Below are 19,144 nucleotides of genomic sequence, written 5' to 3'. Positions count from 1 at the left end.
TATAGATTTAGAATATTAATGAAATCACTGTGTATGACACGGGACTTAGCCTAGTGTATTATATATTCGGGTGGTGGGTGATAAACGGATGACGGATGAAACGGAGCCCCACCCAAATCCGACCCAATCTATCACCCGCCTTTCATCCATTTATTTATATCGGATGGATTGGGTTTGCGGATATCCATTTAAAATTGTCATCCTACTCACGAGGGGTAGTTATTACTCCGTAGTTAATGATGAGAGCTTGTGTATGATATGTTTGTATTGTCCTTGTAGTTCATTCACTAATCAAATCACCCCCGATTCGTGGTTAAAGTTTCCTTCTTGATTCCAGGAGATTCTGGTATAGATTCTCATCACCCCGACCTTGTGGTTCTTTTTTTTTAAAAAAAAAAAAAAAATAGATCAAAAACCAAAATTTTTTATTTTTTATTTTTAAAAAAAAACAAAAGAATGAGGACAAGTTGGTCATTTTGGCAATAAAACCGCCATAGGGGGGAAACAAGAAACCGAAACAATTTTCCATTTCCCCTCCAAACGAAATTGACAACAACCCTCCTTTTTCTCTCTCCTCGAGTTGCAGTTAGGAAGGTAGGTACGGTTAGAGAGAGAGACTCAAACCAGAAACACCTAAATTCAATATAAAAAAAAAACAGTGAAACAAAAAATGAGTGACCAGCCGAAGACTACCGAAGACCCTAACGACCTCACCCTCCCTGACGCCGCCGCCGATGCCACCGAAGCCGACGACCTTCCGGCCGCACCATCATCGAGCCGAGTAAGGGGCCCTTGGTCGCCGGAAGAAGACGCCATACTTAGTGAACTTGTTAGCAAATTCGGAGCCCGAAATTGGAGCCTAATCGCCCGTGGAATTCCCGGTCGCTCCGGTAAATCTTGCCGGCTTCGTTGGTGTAATCAGCTTGACCCTTGTGTCAAGCGTAAACCTTTTTCTGGTAATTTCTAGTACTCTTTTTTCTCTCTCCTTTTTTTGAATTTTTGTTTTGTTTATGTTTACCGCTGGTTGAATTTTGAAAATGTTTGATGTGATTGGTTTTGATGATTGTGGGTGTTTTTGATTTGTGTGTTGGTGTTCGATTTCTTGTTGATGAATCAATTGGTTTGTGTTTTATTGGTTTGCATTTGATGATTTGAATTTTAAAGTAACGTAATTTTCGTATATTTTTTTTATCTGATTTTTGGAGATATTGGTAGAATTTGATGTTAATTTTCTGTTTTTCGTTGTTCTGATTAAAAGGTTATCTTGTGCAGAAATTTTACTAGTTTGTTTGCTAAATTTTACTTCTTTTTTGTATTTAGTGTTAAATTTAGTAGGATGTAATCAAAATTGCTTCATTTTTGGAATTTTGAATCAAATGCGGTTACATTTGTTTGATTTGGGGTGGAATTCTCGGGTGCTTTGAATTTGAGTTGGTTTCATTCAAGTGAGTCGAGTAATGTAAAGATGCTGGGTGTTGCTAGTTTTAATCAAAAATTAAATTCAGCTCGAAAGGTTTGTTGAAAAGCTTTTTATGACATATTAGATTGATTGAGGGGCACAAAATTTGCAAATTACACCTAGTCTGTGATCGTTTCGATGGTATGACTAGCAGGGCACCATATGACCTAAGGGTGGAATATTGTGTAACATAAAAGTACGCAACTAGTGGCTTGTTTGGCATTGTTTTTAGTTTTTAGTTTTTGAAAAAGGTGTTTCCACTTTTCTGTTATTAGTTTTCAAAAATATCATATTTTAATAAATTTGACTAATTTTTTATTAATTATATGACACATATCATATAATTTTGAAAAGCTAAAAACCAAAAAACAGAAAACCACAATGATACCAAACGAACCCTTGGTATTTCGGTGGGAATTAGTTATGTTTGCTTGGTCTAGAGAAGGGTTGGTGAAGTAACATGTGCTTGAACATGTAGTTTGTTTATTCAGCTTTTCGATGCCCCTCCTTGGAAATGCAGGATGTTTTCGTCTTAGGTTTTAACTGAGTAGCCTTGTTGACAAGCTTTAGTTGATGCTATATTGAGGTGAAACCCTTCATTATGGTGTTACTGGCTCTTGGTTAACCCAGCAGTGTCATAGGGCTATTACTGATGAAATACCAATAATGCAATTTTTTTTTTTTTCTGTTAATACTTAGCTATTGTTTAAAATTTTGTATGATGTGTAGTGTAGTTAAGCTTAATAGAAAATCATTTCAACAAAATTTAAAAGTAAAGGTTTTTTTTTCCCTTGTTTGTCGTGAATGTGTGTTCCTTACTTCATTGCCATTGCATTCAAATGATGTTTATCTCATTGTATTGTTTGGTCTTTGAAGAATGAAATTAACCGTATCAGCAGTAGCATCAGCCAGTATTGAGCTATTGACCCATATGTTCTAAATTTTTGGCATTTTCTTTAAGATTCGGGATTTTTTTTAAACAATTAGTTATGTTCTGCACACAATAAAATTTTGCTTGGCTTATGCTGATGTATGATCCCTGTGGTTTATCCTGTCATGGCTTGAATATGCATTTAGAATTCGAGAAGCTACTTTATAAGGCCAATGTTCTGGTTTTTCTTTGGCTGGTTCTCTTAGTATGTGTTTATTGGTATAAGTTAGGACTTAAAACTGTTGACATCAGTAATTCAGCAGCCAGTAAGCCAAGGTTATTGATAAAATATTGGTTTTTTCTAATGCAAATCTCTTGCAAATTTTTGTTTCGTATACGAGTGGCTGAAGTTTTAGTTTGCTAATGCTTCTTGATTGACAGTTGCTAGATTTTATACATTTGGTTGGTTTGCATCAATTGCATGTTTTCAATTACTAGGATTGGGGATAAAATGACCACAGATTATAGTATAGTCTTTCTTCTTGTTTGCAATTGTGTCTAATGCCCAATTCAGTGCCATCCTACAAATTATGAGCAAACTAGATGTTTGGACTTGTTATGGGTTGGTGGATCTCTTTCACGCTCATTCCTATTTTGGGTTAGCCACATTTCTGTTTTTGAACAGCTTCTCTACATAAAAATTTATTATAATTTGTTTGTATTCAATCACCAATTCACCATGACAACCTAATAACTAATTATCCTATATTTAAGGGTATATTCAAGGAAGCATAACAAACTTAGTCAAACTAGCTGACTACTCAGCTTAATTCAACACTAGTAGAGATTTGTTACTTTGCAATACAACGGGCATTATCGTCACAGAAAAATAAAAAAGGAAGGTCTGTTGGCTAAAGAATGTGGGACATACATACTGAAATCTCACTACATTCCTAAAATAATGATCTTATTCCAAACAATCCTTTTGTGAAATTCTAGACATTTTCTGTCTTCCTTTTATCTTCACTTGATTAATATGTAGTTAGTGGTCTAAGGCATTTTTGAGGGCTCTTGCAGGTCAATAGTGGACATAATTTGACTATTCTTTGATCAATTGAAATACTTGGTATTGGAGCTCTAGATCAGATGGAGTCAAGATATATAAAAGTAGCAAATGTAATTATCGCTAATTAGAATGCTCATTACATAATAGCATTTGAATGCCCTGTTCTAGTGCAGGGTAAGGCCGTATGCTTCCAAGTTCCAACTCCCCTTACCTGATCAGGCAGGTGTCTCTTTAGTAAGCTTTGGGGTTCTGACGTTCTGTACTATTGTTACATGCTGTCATAAATTCCTTTGTGTAAGCATCTATCATAGGCATAGAAACAGGTGGTTTGCAAATGAACTGTTGTATCGATCATTGCAGCCTGAATTGTGGTCAATGATCTTTTTGCCCATGATAGTTGTGTTCGACAGTATTATCTAGTACTCATATATTTCGATGTCTAATTAGAAATATATTACTGCAGAAGAAGAAGACCAGACTATTATTTCAGCACATGCAATTCATGGAAACAAATGGGCCTGCATAGCAAAGCTTCTCTCGGGAAGAACAGATAATGCTATCAAGAACCACTGGAATTCAACCTTGAGACGGAGGTATGATTTTGGGAAATCAGTAGGAGATTCCAGCTTTGACAGAAACAAGGCATCATCCGAAGAAACAGTTTCTGGTGAAACCAATTCATTTAAAGCATATGATGGAAAACACGATGTAAATATGGTTGTTAACCAATGTCTTCAGCCCGATTACCAGTCTTCAGTCAATGAGAACCTAAACCAATCCGTGCAACCTGAAATTCAACCTTCAATCATGTATGAGAATCCCCCTATTGTAGTTGCATATCCTCCAATGGTTGCATATCCTCCCTTTTATGCTCATTATGCTGAACCTATTGAGCCCCCTAAACCCTCTCGTCCAGTTGCACGTGTTGGTGCTTTTAGTGTTTATCAACCCTCGTCTAATTTAACACCTGCTGCTCCACCTCCCAAGCCTGTGCCTGTGCAGGGTCCTTTGGTAAATGCCTTCCAACCTGACTTTGGAATCTCCAAGTTTCTTGATGGAGTTCAGTGTGAACCAATCATTCCTTTGCGGTGTGGCCATGGATGTTGCTCAACTCCAACTGGTGCAAAAACCCAAAACTCACTGTTGGGGCCTGAATTCATTGAATATGAAGAGCCTCCTTCCTTTTCAAGCCACGAGTTAGCGTCAATAGCCACAGATTTGAACAATATAGCATGGATCAAAAGTGGGTTGGATAGTGGCTGCACCAGAAGAATGGATGATCCTATTCAGAAAAGAGATATTCAGGGGAGTGATAATTCAGGGCAATGCGCGCAGACCAACAATGTGCGTTTTGAGGAAGGAAGGACCAAGCTTGTGGGTATGATGACAGAAGTGCTCTCAACTCAGATACCAAGGCAAACAGTCGCACTGCCTGCTGAAGTTGGGGTTTGAGCTGAATATGACGAGTGCTGTTACCTTCTAAGTAGCATTCTCGAGACCATTCTAATGTTTCAGTCATTAAATTCAGGGGTTGGGTTTTTTTTTAGGTTTTGTGAAATGTCGATGATTGATAGAGATTCACATACTAGCGGAACATCTTACATGGCGAGATTTGTGTAGCGCAAGTGATGAGATCTATAGTTTTTTTTGTTATATAGTCATGCTGGTATACAAGGGATGGGATCTATAGTCTTTTTTGTTAATTATAGTCAAGCTTTAGTACCCGAAACATGAATGTTCTTGCACTGACTAGTTATCTGTTGAATCAGCCAGCCAGTTTAATATGATGGGAGCTTTGGAGTAATTCTTAAGAGAAATAATATAATTGTGGATCTGGTTCTTCACTAGTAAGACTTCTATTTTTGAAATCGTAATTACTCTCTGATTTATGGAAACCTCCATAAAAAGTACTCATAATTGTTGTTGCAATATTTGAAGAATGGAGGGTCCATATTTCAGAGTTTGGTTTTGTCGGCAAAATTGGGTACTACCCCATTTCTCTGATCACAAACTGTTAACAAGGCCCACAACTGAAACGTCCATATTTTATCACACTATCTTGCTCTTGCCTCTTGAGAGTTGAGATCAAACTGTATTTCTCATTCTTTTTAACGGCAAAAAATTACTACGTAAAATAGTTTTGTGTGAAGTATATTATGTTCGATGGTTGATTAAGATTCACTAGTCTACTTTGGCTCTGGTGGTTTCAAGACTGTTGAAATCTCAGGTCAAGGGTTCAAGGACTGGTGGAAGAGAGAATGTGCAAGTGTTCTAAATGAGGTATTACAAATTTTTCAAAGGTCAAGAAACTAAAATTCTGAATTTTGACCCTTTTTGTTCTTCACCTAAACATTTATTCTTAGTGACTCAAACTATAGTACAGTAAATCAGTAATATACCAACCATATATTAAAGTGATTAGATAGTAAATACATCACAAAATACACTACTTAGATTTAAATTACAACATTACACATTCGTGCATATTTGCAATGCTCCTATAGCCTCATTTTCACCCAACATTGAGACTAGCTAACTTCGTATACATACTGACTACTAGTACACAACTATTTTACAATACATGCTAGTAGTACTTAATTACTCCGTAGTTACAATAGGTGAAAAACCCACGATATTATTATTTATTAGCCATATAATTTAGCCCTTGTAATTAAGTTTGATTAACCAGAGACATCAATAGACTTGAGCTCAGGCTGCTTTTCCTGCATCTTAGGCACAGTGACAGTAAGTACACCATGCTCCATATTAGCCTTGATCTCATCCATCTTCGCATTCTCCGGCAACCTAAACCTCCTCATGAACCGTCCAGAGCTACGTTCGAGGCGGTGCCATTTATCAGTCTCTTCTTCACTCTCCCTGTTCCTCTCTCCACTTATCTGGAGCACCTTCCCATCTTCCACCTCCACCTTCACCTCTTCCTTCTTTAGCCCCGGAAGATCCGCCTTAAACACGTGTGCTTCCGGCGTCTCCCTCCAGTCAATTCGGGTGTTAGCGAACCCTCCTACCGCCATACCCGAGGCCGTGTTCGTGATCGAGGTGCCGAATGGAAAGCCCTCGGTCGGATCCCATATGTCTAGAGAGAAAGGGTCGAATGTGTTCGATCGCCGGCCGCTAGAAAAGCTTGGTATTAACGACATTTTTACTGTAAAGTATAGTAATTTAGATGAAAGAGTAGGAAGTTAATGAAGTTAGGAGCATAGATTATAAGTACATGTATATAAAGGGCAATTATAGTAATCTTTGAGCATGCAACGCAAGATGTATCATTTCTTCCTCTTGACACTTGTTTCACATGTGGCAGTACAATATGCGATTGTTTTTGCAATGTACATGACGTGTTGAGCAGGCCTTGTCACTTGTAATAACCATGCAATTTTCTTGACAACCACAAAAGTTGAGTGCAATTTGGAATTTTGGAACTCAAGCTTATCGATGTGGTTAAGTAGTTTGTTTGATTGCACATATGATAAAAACTTAAATTTTTATTTCTTTCCGTATCTGGCTTCTAAATTTTTTGGGTATCATAATCAAAAAGTTGAGAGTGAGGATAATTTAAGTGATTATAGAGTAACATCTGATTTTAAGATATTTTGGGATTAATTCTCACCACCCGTCCTTGTGGCTCTCTAAACGCCAAAAAAAATAAAAATAAAAAGTTGAAATTGTCATAGGTAGATAGATTAAAGTCAATAAAAAATGTAAAGTTTTATAGCGTAGGTAATAGTCAATAAAAACTCAACTTCCAAAAGTTTCAATTTATATACTTCCTCTATTTGAGAGTGAGGTATAGTTCAAGTGGTTAGAATTCCCCTCCCGATTCCAAGAGAACTTGGGATCAATTCTCATCACCCGTCCTTGTGACTAAAAAAAATAAAAAAAAAATACTTCCTTTGTTTCTTTATAGCTGCAACACTTATCTTTTCATGCTTGCCGATTTATGATTTCAATCGTTAATATCTTTAATTACCAATATGTAAAAATTATAAACATTTGATTTTAAAATAGTATAAATTGAGACGAATCTAACTCGATCCCACATGACTATATTTTTACATAGTTATAAATCATCAAAGCTAGTCAAAGTGGAACACCTGAATAATGTAAAAGTCAAACTGTTACAAATATAAAAAAACGAAAAAAGTATATATTTTTGTTAGCCAAATAAATTTTTGTACTCCATAAGAATTAAGAACTTAAGAAGTTGCTCTCATGTATTGTAGGTTGATCAACTATCATTTGATTTTTCAATGTTAACCTGGAAGTAAAATAATTTTCAATGATCAACCACTTGAACTATCTCTCACTCTCAATATAACAATTTTTTTATCCTTAAAAAAAATTAAAAATATTCGGTTCCTTACAAAAAGCAAGGGTAACATTTGGTTGGGGCCCAATTGGTAAGTCGGCGGTACCGCAGTAAAAAAAAAAATTCCCGTCCCGGCGATCATCGTTCTCCAGTTTATCCGATGATAATCTTTCTCCTACATCACCGCCGCCCTCTCAAACACCGTACTAGACGCCGGAACCTCCCATTTGAGATGACTGCGAAAATGAAGGAAAATTAATCAGTTAACATACCTGCTTCTAGGTTAGATCGATTTCCAATCATTTTTCTTAAAATCTGGTCAATTTTCATATAATTGTGATTGTTTACATCTATTTATGTTAAATTTTGTTGTTGAATTTATGATTAAATGTTCAATTTTACTACCTCTGCTTGTATTTTGGATTCTTCTTCAGTTCCTTTTTAGTTTGGCTGCAACAATCCAAGAATGTGATCCAATTTATTGTTAATATGAAATTTTGTTGTTATATGGGGGTATTAAAACAAAATTTAGTTTAAGATTACAACTGGAACTTTAGTTTTCAGCTGCATTTTATGAATGGATCAAAGTATTTTTGAGCAATACAAACATTAATCATCTGTAACTTGTAGACTAGTCGTCGACTCCCTCCGTACATAAGTAACAATTACACGTGCTAATATACAAAATACGGAGTATTATTTTAGAATGTTGGGAAAGGTTGCCATATTTTCTACTGTAAATTGTGTCATTTTATTTTTGAAATGCCTTTAAAGAATATGGGTACGAGACAACTATTATTAGAGGATTTTGTTTGTATTCTTTACTACGAGGGGTTAAGTATGAGTATCTCATAATGAGTGGGGTATTAAATAAAGCTGATAGTGTTAGTAGTATGTACATAAATACATGTATCAAAATTAATACTCTGCAGTAAACTTTTATGACACAAATTTGTTAGTTGATTGTTGCTTGATTTTAGTACTTCATCAAGCAATTTATGATTACGATTGTCTTCAATCCCATTATGCAGTGAATTAATTTAATTATGCCAAATTTCCTCTGAACTTGGTGTATCTATCTGATAATTATGGCTTTTCAATTAATGTTATATTGCATGTCTAGTGTGTAGTTGCTTTGCTACATGTTTGTGGTAAGGCTGTAAGGTGTATGGATGACACATTCAAGTAGTGAACAAAAATAATAGAGACTTTTGGAGGGCAATGGGAGAAATAAAAGTTGTAAAGAACAACCGTGTAATTTGATTATACCATTTGAAGCGAGAAGAGCTAACCACATATGAAATACATAGGGCTGCTATTAAAAGTAGAAAATAACATAATCCGATGTAGGAACATGTGTCCATTTTTATGGAAAAATAAGGACTCTTTATTTGCTGAATCTATGGTATTGTTTGATTATTTCTGCTCCTCACCATTTCAGCACCACAAAATGATAAAATGTGACTAATAAGTTGATCCAATGATTCATATGAGGACTCTCCTTTCATTAGGCAACACTTTGCTTTCTCTTTCAAAGCATTTACCCTTTCTCTCATTTCTTGACCTTCCTTTTCTACCATCAATCTTCTAATCACACTCTCTATTTCTTGCCTCTCAAGTTGTTTCTCTAATTGCAATCCAACCTTCAGAACATCGCTAATGTGTCTAGCGTTCATCTTCTGATCACCAAAAAATGGAAGGCAAATCATGGGCACCCCTTCACAAATACTCTCGATGGTTGAGTTCCATCCACAGTGAGTCCAGAATCCTCCAATGGCGGGATGAGCCAAAACCTGTTGCTGTGGTACCCAAGAGACGATGTGGCCCCTTTGGTTCACTATCTCTATAAATTCCTTTGGAAACAACTCTTCATTTTTCTCTGAGCCATTAATCAGCCTCGGTCGAGTTGCCCAGAGGAAGGGCTGCTGGCTTTTGGCCAGTCCCCAAGCTACTTCTAAAAATTGCTCCTTGCTTATTGCTGCAAGAGTTCCAAAGCTAACATAGAGTACTGAATTTGGTGCTTGTTTGTTTAACCAAGTTATGGAGCTTTGTTCTTGAGTGACTATGCTACTCGTAGAAGTTGGAGAGATTTTGTGTAGTGGACCTGTCAGGAAAATAGGAGTAGCAAGAAAATTTCCACGAACTCTGTCTAGGATTGAGCCTTCAAGTTCCTTGAATGTGTTGCAGATTATACCCTGACAATTTCTCTTGGTTTCTTTAACCATGCCAAGAAGTACATCATGATGTATTTCTGGAGGAAGGTCTTTTACTTTTAGAGGTGGAACCTCCAACACTGGTTCTTCCTTTCGGGTATCTGAAAAGATTAATCACACCACAAAAATTGAAGATAAGACAAAGAGTCCAGGATTAATTCTTGTGAAACCAAAATACAATAATTTTAATGTCTAATTTTCGTTTCTCGTCTGTCTGTTAGTGTATGCTTGGGAGTTGGGAGCATTTTTGTGAGCATTAATATCTAGTTAGACTTTGTTGCTAATCCGAACCTCCTTATGCTATACACCTTTTGCCTTGATTTTTATTTTAATACTAGAACTGATAATGAACTAACTGTACAATTTCTATACTTACGCTGGTCGCTGGCACTCTTCTTTTCTCATTTCCTAAATGGCTTTCTGTTAGTCAGATTTTCTGACGTGTTAATTAGATTTTGATCCATGAAAATTTAGAGTTGTTTTTTTTTTTGGGTAGAAAAAAGGAAGTACCTTGGAGGGGGAAGTAGCCTTTTTCCTGCAGTAGTGGCAGTGATTCGTAAAGAATGGAAGCCAACAGGCCACCAGTTCTTAGTGCCAGCCTTGGGAGGTTCAGTTGATCAGCAACAACCCCTGCGAATTCCCACAAGGGGTCTGATATCAAGCATGCAACGGGCTCCCTGTCCTTGGAAGCGTGCTCCAGAATCTGGGACAAGCAATTCCGAAAAGACTCCAAACAACTCTTATTAAGGATAGTTATTGTATCTAACGAACCTGAAGAAGGTGTTTTAGCTTTTGACAAGACATCTTCAATGAAGTGGAAGTTGAAGTTGGGGAACTCAACAGGATTTGGGGAGTTGAAATGAGTGTGAATTACAGTGATGGAAAAGCCCTTCGAGTGAAGGGCATTTCCCAAGTTCAGCATTGGGGTTATGTGGCCTGTATATGGTTGTGGAAACAGTACAACTCTACAACAGAGCTTGCTTTTTTGCTGCTTCTCCATTGTTGCTTTAGATGCTTGCTACCAACTGTAGATGTTTGTGCTGCCTTATATTAACAATATATATAGAATGGTGCAAATGCACGTAGTTTTTTAGAAGGTAATGGCTCTAATCTGCTTTTCTTTTCTATGCTTTATGTCTTTCTTAAGATGCTATTGCTGGATTTATAAACCTTTTGACAATAGTCCACACTCCAGAAGAGAAATTTCTGCAGCCATGCTATTTGCCGCCTTGCTAGTTCTAGTTGGATTTATCGATCTCTGCCTTATTCTGTTTCCATTTCTGATAAATATGTCACCTCAAGTTTTTTTATCAGTTTGTTGAATAACTCGAGTTCAGTTACCACTTACTATCAGTTGTTGGTAGAAGAAGAGTTTGATTTGAAAACGTTTATAGACCAAACTGAATGAGTAACTTGATAAGTTTTTACTAAGTTGATGTTTTAGGTCTATTCTATTTGTGGGAGGTTGATTATTGCTCTGAAGGTAGTGCACCAGCCTTGTGGTACCCTAGTGAATTGATGGGTGTTGTCTTTTGTTAATGGTCATTTCGTCGTCAAACCTAGTAATAGTAACAATGCACCAGCCTTGGGATCTCTTGAGACTTTGTGAAATGTGAATGTTGTGAGTTTGAATTGTGACTTGTCCACTACCTTGGTGAGTTTCCTACTAGTGGTCTATAAGAAAATGATCGAGTTAAGAAACTTTGCTTTGAGGGTATGTATTGCATGTTTGGATGAAGATGAGTACACTGCGAATTGTTCTAGATCTTTATCTTTTATTGATAGAGTATACGACTCTTTGATTAAGATCAAAGTGAGATGTCTTAATAGGCCGAGAGTTTTAATTGACAAATTTTGCAAAAGATAACTTCGTATATAGTAAAATAAAATAGGAAATAAAGCTAATTGAAACTTTTTTAAGTACCAAATTTTTATTGTTTATATTCCCTCCGTTTTTTTTAAAGCCACATTTGCTATTTTCATCCGTTTTTTTTAAAGCTACACTTCCTCTGTTAGAAATCCCTTATAATTTAATAATATATGTTTACTCATTAATGTTCCCACTCTATCTTACTTTATCATTTTTACTCCTCTAATGGTCCCCATATTCTCTTACACCACTTTACTTTTCAATAAAATAATAACCTTATCTACCCATTCATCTTATTTTATTAAACCAAAACTCCGAGCAAATGGAGGGATTACATTGTTATTGAGATTTTTTTTTTTTCCTAAATAAAAAACTTACTACAATGCTTCAATCTAGTCTCTTTTACATCTTGATAAACACCTCTAACAATTAATAAGTTAATTAACATGTCAGCTAGATGAAATGACACAACAAATACTCCGTAACTAATTAGTGTATGTTTTGCTACAAGTCACAGAAAAGATACTGGTACCTAAGTATCAACATCTTTGAAGTACATTAGTTTAACATGTCACCTTGTAACGCATTTAATTAGTCAAAATGCTAATAAGGAGAAGTCTAATGTCTAAATTAAGAATATCAAGTCAAACCGACGAAATGTCGACAATTAACCGTCAGAATTCGAAAGTCAATACTCAATAATGTGTTGCTGGCAAAGTATGGGCCGAGTAAGAGCAAGATTATTGAAGAGGATGTAATGACAATAATTAACTAACAATGACAATGACAATAGGATATTAACACAATGACAATAATTAACTAACAATGACAATAACAAATCCTAGCATTGACAAAAATGAAAACGAATTTCATCTACTATCGTTAATTAATACAATACACAGACATCAATTAAAAAGCAATGATAGTAAATGGAAAAAAATAATAGTAATTAACCCTAACATTAACAATAATAAAAACGGATGACATCTACTATCGTTCATTAATATAATACACAGAGTAATTAAAAAACAATGACAGTAATTGACAATAAAAATTAATAGTAATAAACCCTAATACTGACAATAATAATAGTTACTCTTAATAATTATTCACGGGACTCGCATAGCAGAATAAGCAAGTGTGTTGGTTTTATTATTTTTTTTCTTTTTCCCATATTGAAACTCACCGTTTCATTGAAGGGAAAGGCAAAAAAAAAAAAAAAAAAAAAAAAAAAAAAAAAAAAAATTAAAAGATGAGTTTAGACCCACTCAACATTCCTCTCCCAAACATTTAATATCCTCTTCACAAAGAGGATATATTGCATTCCTCTTGAAAATAGTATCCTCTCTTACTTTTTTACATCAAAAACGATACTACTTTGGAGGAGAGAGAGTGAAGGGAGGATGATATATCCTCCCCAATGTGTGTGCTCTAAGAAAACACTACAGTATTTAATTAATGATTTATGCAATGCAGATGCAGGTGAATATCACATCTTTGTTTCAATGAATTATTGAGAATTTGAGATGACATAAACTACAACTATTGATTTTTACTTTCATTTTGGCCTTGTTTGACAAATGACTGTTGGCAGTTGGCTGGTTCCATTGGCTTGTTTGACCAGTTGGAATGTTTGACTGTTTAAGCTAGCTGTTATAAAAATGTTTGATAAATTTAATTGTTGGCTGTTAACTGTTTATTAGATAATTTGTGGGCCAACAAGCCAAAAACCAATAAAAAAAGCTACTCATAGCAACATTTTCATTTTGGCTTAAAAGCCAACTTTTTTGCTGATTGAAAAGTCAATTACCAAACATTTTTTTTTAGCTATTTGACTATATAAAAAAAACCAAAAGCTAATCGAAAAGTCATTTACAAAACATGGCCTTTATTGGGTTCTTTGACTTAGATTCCATCTCATCAACGTCGGTATTAATGTATACTACGTGCATTATTATTGGATATTAAATTTACCCCGTACTTAACATCTTTACTAAATTTGAGATAGAGTCGACTACATCACTACATGAATCAATTTTTTTTTTTTTTTTTTTTTTTTTTTTTTTTTTTGTTCTTTCACAATCACTCCCTTCCTTCATTTGATATAGTCTGAGTTAAATGAAACTCAATTTTTTTTTGTCACGTCATATTTTTTTATTCTCTCCATCCAAGTTAAGTTTTACATTCTTTTTGGTTTTGTTTTTCTTCTAAAAAATTCAATTATCTCAACTCTCCTCCTCCCTTACTAGTGAATCTCTAGATTGTCATCTCACTTACTCAAACTAAAGTAGTAAATTATCCTTTGTTGTATCTTTAATATTAGCAACTCCATCTTTTAAATCGAATATCTACTACTAATTTTATCTATCTCTAGTACATTGATAGTACCGATACAAGCCATATTAAATTTAACCAATCTCTAAGTACAAGTATAAATTGTTATCTCATGATCACACTTTCATTTCTAAATTTGGTTATACTCACATGCATATTTACAACTTCGTACCTATATTATAAAGCATCGTGCTCTATGATTCTATGGTAAAAAAATAAAATTGTACCATAACATAGCAAATACAACCACAAGTTTCAATGGCCATAGTTAGAAATATCTATTGTCATTACTATCTACAAGTAGAATATTCTCAACTAAACTTAGCAACCTAGAACCAACAAATATCCTTAAAGGGTACAAAGAAAAGATATGCTATAGTTTGCTTCAAATTCTCATGACATCACATACAAGATACCAACAAAGAGTGGATTCATACTTCATTTGCAACCACTAGTACGTTACAATATTGGCAATTCGTCATTCGTGTACTCGCAATTCCATAAAAGCATATCATATAAACTTAGATAATTCACCACGTTAATGTTATACCTTCATTTTTAAAGAACCTAATTTAAATGACAATTTTTCCCTTTCCTTCACCATGTATTCATTTATATAGCATGGGTAGTTTTGACTTTTCACAAATTCCTTTTTTTAAACCTTTTTTTTTTTTTTTTTTTTTTTGCAGGGCATCATCACATATAAATGCAAAAGTGGGGGAATTTCTTTATATATTAAAAATAAAAAAAATAAAAAAATGGAGTAATTATTAGTAATGGTGAAGGCGTGGGAATAGTGGGGCGTCACACGCCGTACGTGACATGAGTAAAAAAAGAACGGTGCTAATCATTTAATTCATGGTCAAGACAAAAAAATAATTCTTAGTTTATAAAATGTTTTTATAATATACTAAGGGATTTTGTGTTATGTTGATATTTTCCCGTATGCTATGTCATGTTGTGTTCTCAAATTGAAGATTTGATTATGCAATAAATCATTATTCTACGTACCATTCAAATCATGGACGAGTTGTTTTTTTGTGTCATTTACCACTTAGCAGAAAAAAGTGGATTTAAAGTATGTTGCTTTAGGATTTAAATAGTTATGTTTAGCCTTTTGTTCCTAATAGGTGAGTTAATTTGTAATTAAAGATGACGAGTCATTTGATGCTTTTAGGTGTCGAGTTCTAGCTTCTTTTTCTTATTTTAATATCTATCATATATTCATACGCCTATTTTATTTCCTTGATTTTCATAAGAGACAATAATAATTGCAAGTTATAATACGGTAACATAAGCTTGAAATGAGTTGACTTGGATACTTGTTAAATAACTTAGGGCATGCGAGATGAACCATATCGGTACTAGGGAGAAGTCGATGAAAATTTATGCCTAAGTTAATAAGATTTGAGCGGCGTAAAAAGTTAGAGAGAAAGCTAAGTAGATTAGAGTAGACGAATTTCATTGTAGTGAATAAAAAAAGAAAATTATATTGGTGAAAAGTTAACTAACATGTACGGAGTAATATACGTAGTATTGTATAAGTTATTGGTTATTATTATTTTTTTTTACTACAAATTAAAGTAGATTAATAATAAAGCTACGCACTCTATTTTATATTTAAAACAAGATTAACAACGCAACACCTCACTTTATTTTTTTTAATTACATTTTGATGGATGCTCATAAGAATTTAGATAATTATTTTATTTTAATTAGCTAGCAAAGAAATAGGTTATGTTATAATCATGAAAAATTCAAAAAATGTATGATTAATTAAGTTTTATTACTCGTACCAATTTCCGCATTGTCACAAATGACTAAATGAGTAGAGCTTTCGGTCATGATGAGTTAGTGCATTTGACACTTCAGATATTCCCCAAAGCAACTCATTATCAGAAATTCAGAGCCTTCTCTTTAACATTTTTATGTTATAACTTATAAGCTAGATGGTGGTCCGGTTGGGGGGTCCAAATGATAAATTGACATCTTTCCTACCTTTCACCTATATTTGGTAGGGTTTGATTCTCTGTCACCTTCTTTTATTTTGCTAAGAAGACGGTAATTGATTCGTGTATATGTATTGTATGATCAAGTGATAATCAGTCGGTCGGAAAATGTATTATGCTAAAGAGTCATTTAAACAAAACTATGTGATGTGTTTAAATATGAAGTCTTGACAATACGACGATTACATTGAGATGAAAGGATTAATCATTTGTCAATTCAATTAATATAATTAAATATCTATATTAAACATTGACGATATTAGCATATACTAACCCTCACTGATTCCGATATCCCTCATCTTAAATCCTACAAAACCAACATTAGAAAAAGAAAATCATACTCCAAACATAGTGTACAAAATAGGCAGTGTAAACATAGGATCTCAGCTATCACGAGAAGGTTTAGGTATTCACATGGTAGACGTGCCTCAAGTGATACCATAAATCTTTATTCAGTCAGCTTTATGAATATAGTTTTGATCATTAATTGTCACACGTTATACGCTAGCTATGATACTAATCTCATCCAATTGTTGAATTTTGACTTGACAAACTACAAAGTTGTTGAGTATAAATGTATAAATAATTAGTCATCTATCTTGTTTAATACAGTTCTATATATATGCATGCAGCTTTATTTGCTAGATAAACCAAATTTATAATTTATATTCCGACAAGATATTCTTAGTGAAGTCTAATTATAGTGCATTGCAATAATGGTTTGTCAGTATCAATCCATGTGTAGAAGAAACTAGAAAGGATAATATAGAGATTTTGTAACACAAGCTTTGTAATACAAATATAGAATACTCCTAAGCTAGTTTATGTTGCAAACTTACACTTGTAAGTGTAGAAGTTTGACTAGTTAGTGACCTTGTACAAAGTGTTTTCAAAATTTTGAATACACCTATTTCTTTTCGAGTTTCTTCAATTATTGTATCCTTACACACGTTTACGTATTTAAAATGGTTAATCCATCTTATCGTGAGGCATGAGCCATCCACCCAATATATATAATTCCAAAAAGTTAATATATCTAATACGAGTATCTTATATGAATTCTTCAACGATTTAGATTATGATTCAAAAACTTTTATCTAATTTAAAAGTCGATATAATTAAAGTTTTTATAAAATATTTAATAATGTATACATGTCTCACTACCCAATATATATAATTCCAAAAAGTTAATATATCTAATACGAGTATCTTATATGAATTCTTCAATGATTTAGATGAGAATTAAAAAACTTTTATCCAATTTAAAAGTCGATATAATTAAAGTTTTTATAAAATATTTAATAATGTATACATGTCTCACTGTGACTCACACAATACATTCTCGACAACTTTTGTTTCTTACACATTTTAGTCTGATGTTTATTCCAATGACACCACTGGTGCCCAGTAATAATTTATACTACAAATTAAAATTGTGAATTAAGATGAAATTCACCTTATTAAGCCGAGTTAAGATTCTTCTATTTTCTTTTAAGTGTATAACCATACAATTTTTTTTTTTTTTTTTTTTTTTTTTTTTTTTTTTTTTTTTTTTTTTGACAATGACAAAGGAAAGAAAAACAGCTACATAATTAAATTAGAGAGGGTGCTACGGCAATTCTTTATATTTGGTAAACAAAGACAGCTTTATATTTGGTCAAGAATATTAAGATGCTATTTTCTTCAACTCATTTTGATTTATTTCAGGTAAAAATATTACCATAGATTAAAATAAATTCAAACAATGTACTAATATGGAGTAGTAAAATAAAAATAAATTTAGATCATACAGAATACTCAATAACTTTAAGTTACGAAGTACATTTTATACTCTGTAACAACATAAATAGTCTCCGTAACAACATAAATAGAATAAATGACTATTTCACCAAATGCCACTGAGCACTTTAATAATTCACCAAATGCCATCAAGGTTTTCAAAATTCAGCAAATGCCATCGAGTTTTTAAAAAATTCACCGAGTGTCATTAATGACTAACGGTCGTTAACTCTATTAGTCATTAGAATTAAATCATGATACATGTCATGATATGATTGATTCATTTTAATCATTTATTTTAATTAATAAAAATAAAATTTTTTCTCTATTTTTGTGACGAAATTGTTCAAGTAAAGTTTTGGGGGTTATTTTGACCCTTTATGGGTTCAAATTATCAAATTTAGCTCGGAATTAGCAAAAATATAATGTAAATGCCTCGTATTGTGTGTCGAAAAATATCTCGATTAGCGAGTCATTATTTTTAACCATAAAAATTGATCGGGTAAGGTTTTGTAGGTCATTTTGACTCTTTATGGATTCAAATTAAGCTCGGATTTAGAAAAAAAATAGCATAAATGCCCCGTTTTGTGTGTCGAGAAATATCTCAATTTGCGTGTTGGTTTTTTTAACCATGTAAATTGTCTAGGTAAGGTTTTAGCAGTCATTTAGGCCCTTAATGGAACCAAATTAAGCTCGGAATTGGCAAAAAATAATGTAAATGCCCTGTTTTGCGTGTTAAGATCATAATTTTTTTTTTACCGTAAAAAATGCAAAACAGGACATTTACGTTAATTTTTTGCCGAATATGAGCTTAAACTAGACCTTAAATGATCAAAATGACCCCCAAAACCTTACCCAGTCAATTTTAATGGTTAAAAAAGCGACACGCTGAGATATTTCTTGACATGCAAAAGGGGGCATTTATGTTATTTTTTTTTGCCAATTCCGAGCTTAATTTGAAACCATAAAGGATCAAAATAACCTCGTAAACCTTACCCGATCAAGTTTCATGGTTAAAAAATAATGATCGCTAATCGAGATCACACAAACGGGGCATTTACGTTATTTTTTTGCTAATTTCGAGCTTAATTTGAATTTATAAAGGGACAAAATAACCCCCAAAACTTTATCTAAACAATTTTTGTCACGAAAATCGAGAAAAAATGTTATTTTCGTCAAGCTGGTATCTTTATGTTTTATTATAATTAGTACCTTG

The 19,144-nt window shown here is 33.6% G+C and overlaps 3 protein-coding genes across 3 annotated transcripts; 1 reads left to right on the top strand and 2 right to left on the bottom strand.

Annotated features, from left to right (window-relative positions):
• Window positions 1–402: 402 nt before the first annotated feature.
• Window positions 403–5,148, top strand: LOC110699211 (transcription factor MYB1-like). The gene is made up of 2 exons (XM_021876704.1): window positions 403–956; window positions 3,860–5,148. The coding sequence occupies exons 1-2, from the start codon at window positions 671–673 to the stop codon at window positions 4,846–4,848; spliced, it is 1,275 nt and encodes a 424-aa protein (XP_021732396.1). The 5' UTR covers window positions 403–670; the 3' UTR covers window positions 4,849–5,148.
• A 631-nt stretch (window positions 5,149–5,779) lies between these two features.
• Window positions 5,780–6,640, bottom strand: LOC110699210 (17.4 kDa class I heat shock protein-like). Its single transcript, XM_021876703.1, has one exon. The coding sequence runs from the start codon at window positions 6,552–6,554 to the stop codon at window positions 6,078–6,080; it is 477 nt and encodes a 158-aa protein (XP_021732395.1). The 5' UTR covers window positions 6,555–6,640; the 3' UTR covers window positions 5,780–6,077.
• A 2,305-nt stretch (window positions 6,641–8,945) lies between these two features.
• On the bottom strand, window positions 8,946–11,199 carry LOC110699209 (UDP-glycosyltransferase 76B1-like). The gene is made up of 2 exons (XM_021876702.1): window positions 10,447–11,199; window positions 8,946–10,037 (listed from the first exon to the last, which is right to left on the bottom strand). The coding sequence occupies exons 1-2, from the start codon at window positions 10,934–10,936 to the stop codon at window positions 9,124–9,126; spliced, it is 1,404 nt and encodes a 467-aa protein (XP_021732394.1). The 5' UTR covers window positions 10,937–11,199; the 3' UTR covers window positions 8,946–9,123.
• Window positions 11,200–19,144: the final 7,945 nt, after the last annotated feature.

Source organism: Chenopodium quinoa, unplaced genomic scaffold, assembly GCF_001683475.1.
Source record: "Chenopodium quinoa cultivar QQ74 unplaced genomic scaffold, ASM168347v1, whole genome shotgun sequence".
Classification (NCBI taxonomy): domain Eukaryota; kingdom Viridiplantae; phylum Streptophyta; class Magnoliopsida; order Caryophyllales; family Amaranthaceae; genus Chenopodium; species Chenopodium quinoa.
This window is presented reverse-complemented; position numbering and strand designations above follow the sequence as displayed.

Excerpts from the sequence above, each read along its gene's own strand:
- LOC110699211 (XM_021876704.1), top strand. The coding sequence starts at position 671 with ATGAGTGACCAGCCGAAGACTACCGAAGACCCTAACGACCTCACCCTC. Across the intron at positions 957-3,859 it reads CAAGCGTAAACCTTTTTCTG|AAGAAGAAGACCAGACTATT; the intron begins GTAATTTCTAGT and ends ATATTACTGCAG.
- LOC110699209 (XM_021876702.1), bottom strand. The coding sequence starts at position 10,936 with ATGGAGAAGCAGCAAAAAAGCAAGCTCTGTTGTAGAGTTGTACTGTTT. Across the intron at positions 10,038-10,446 it reads AGGCTACTTCCCCCTCCAAG|ATACCCGAAAGGAAGAACCA; the intron begins GTACTTCCTTTT and ends TAATCTTTTCAG.
- LOC110699210 (XM_021876703.1), bottom strand. The coding sequence starts at position 6,554 with ATGTCGTTAATACCAAGCTTTTCTAGCGGCCGGCGATCGAACACATTC.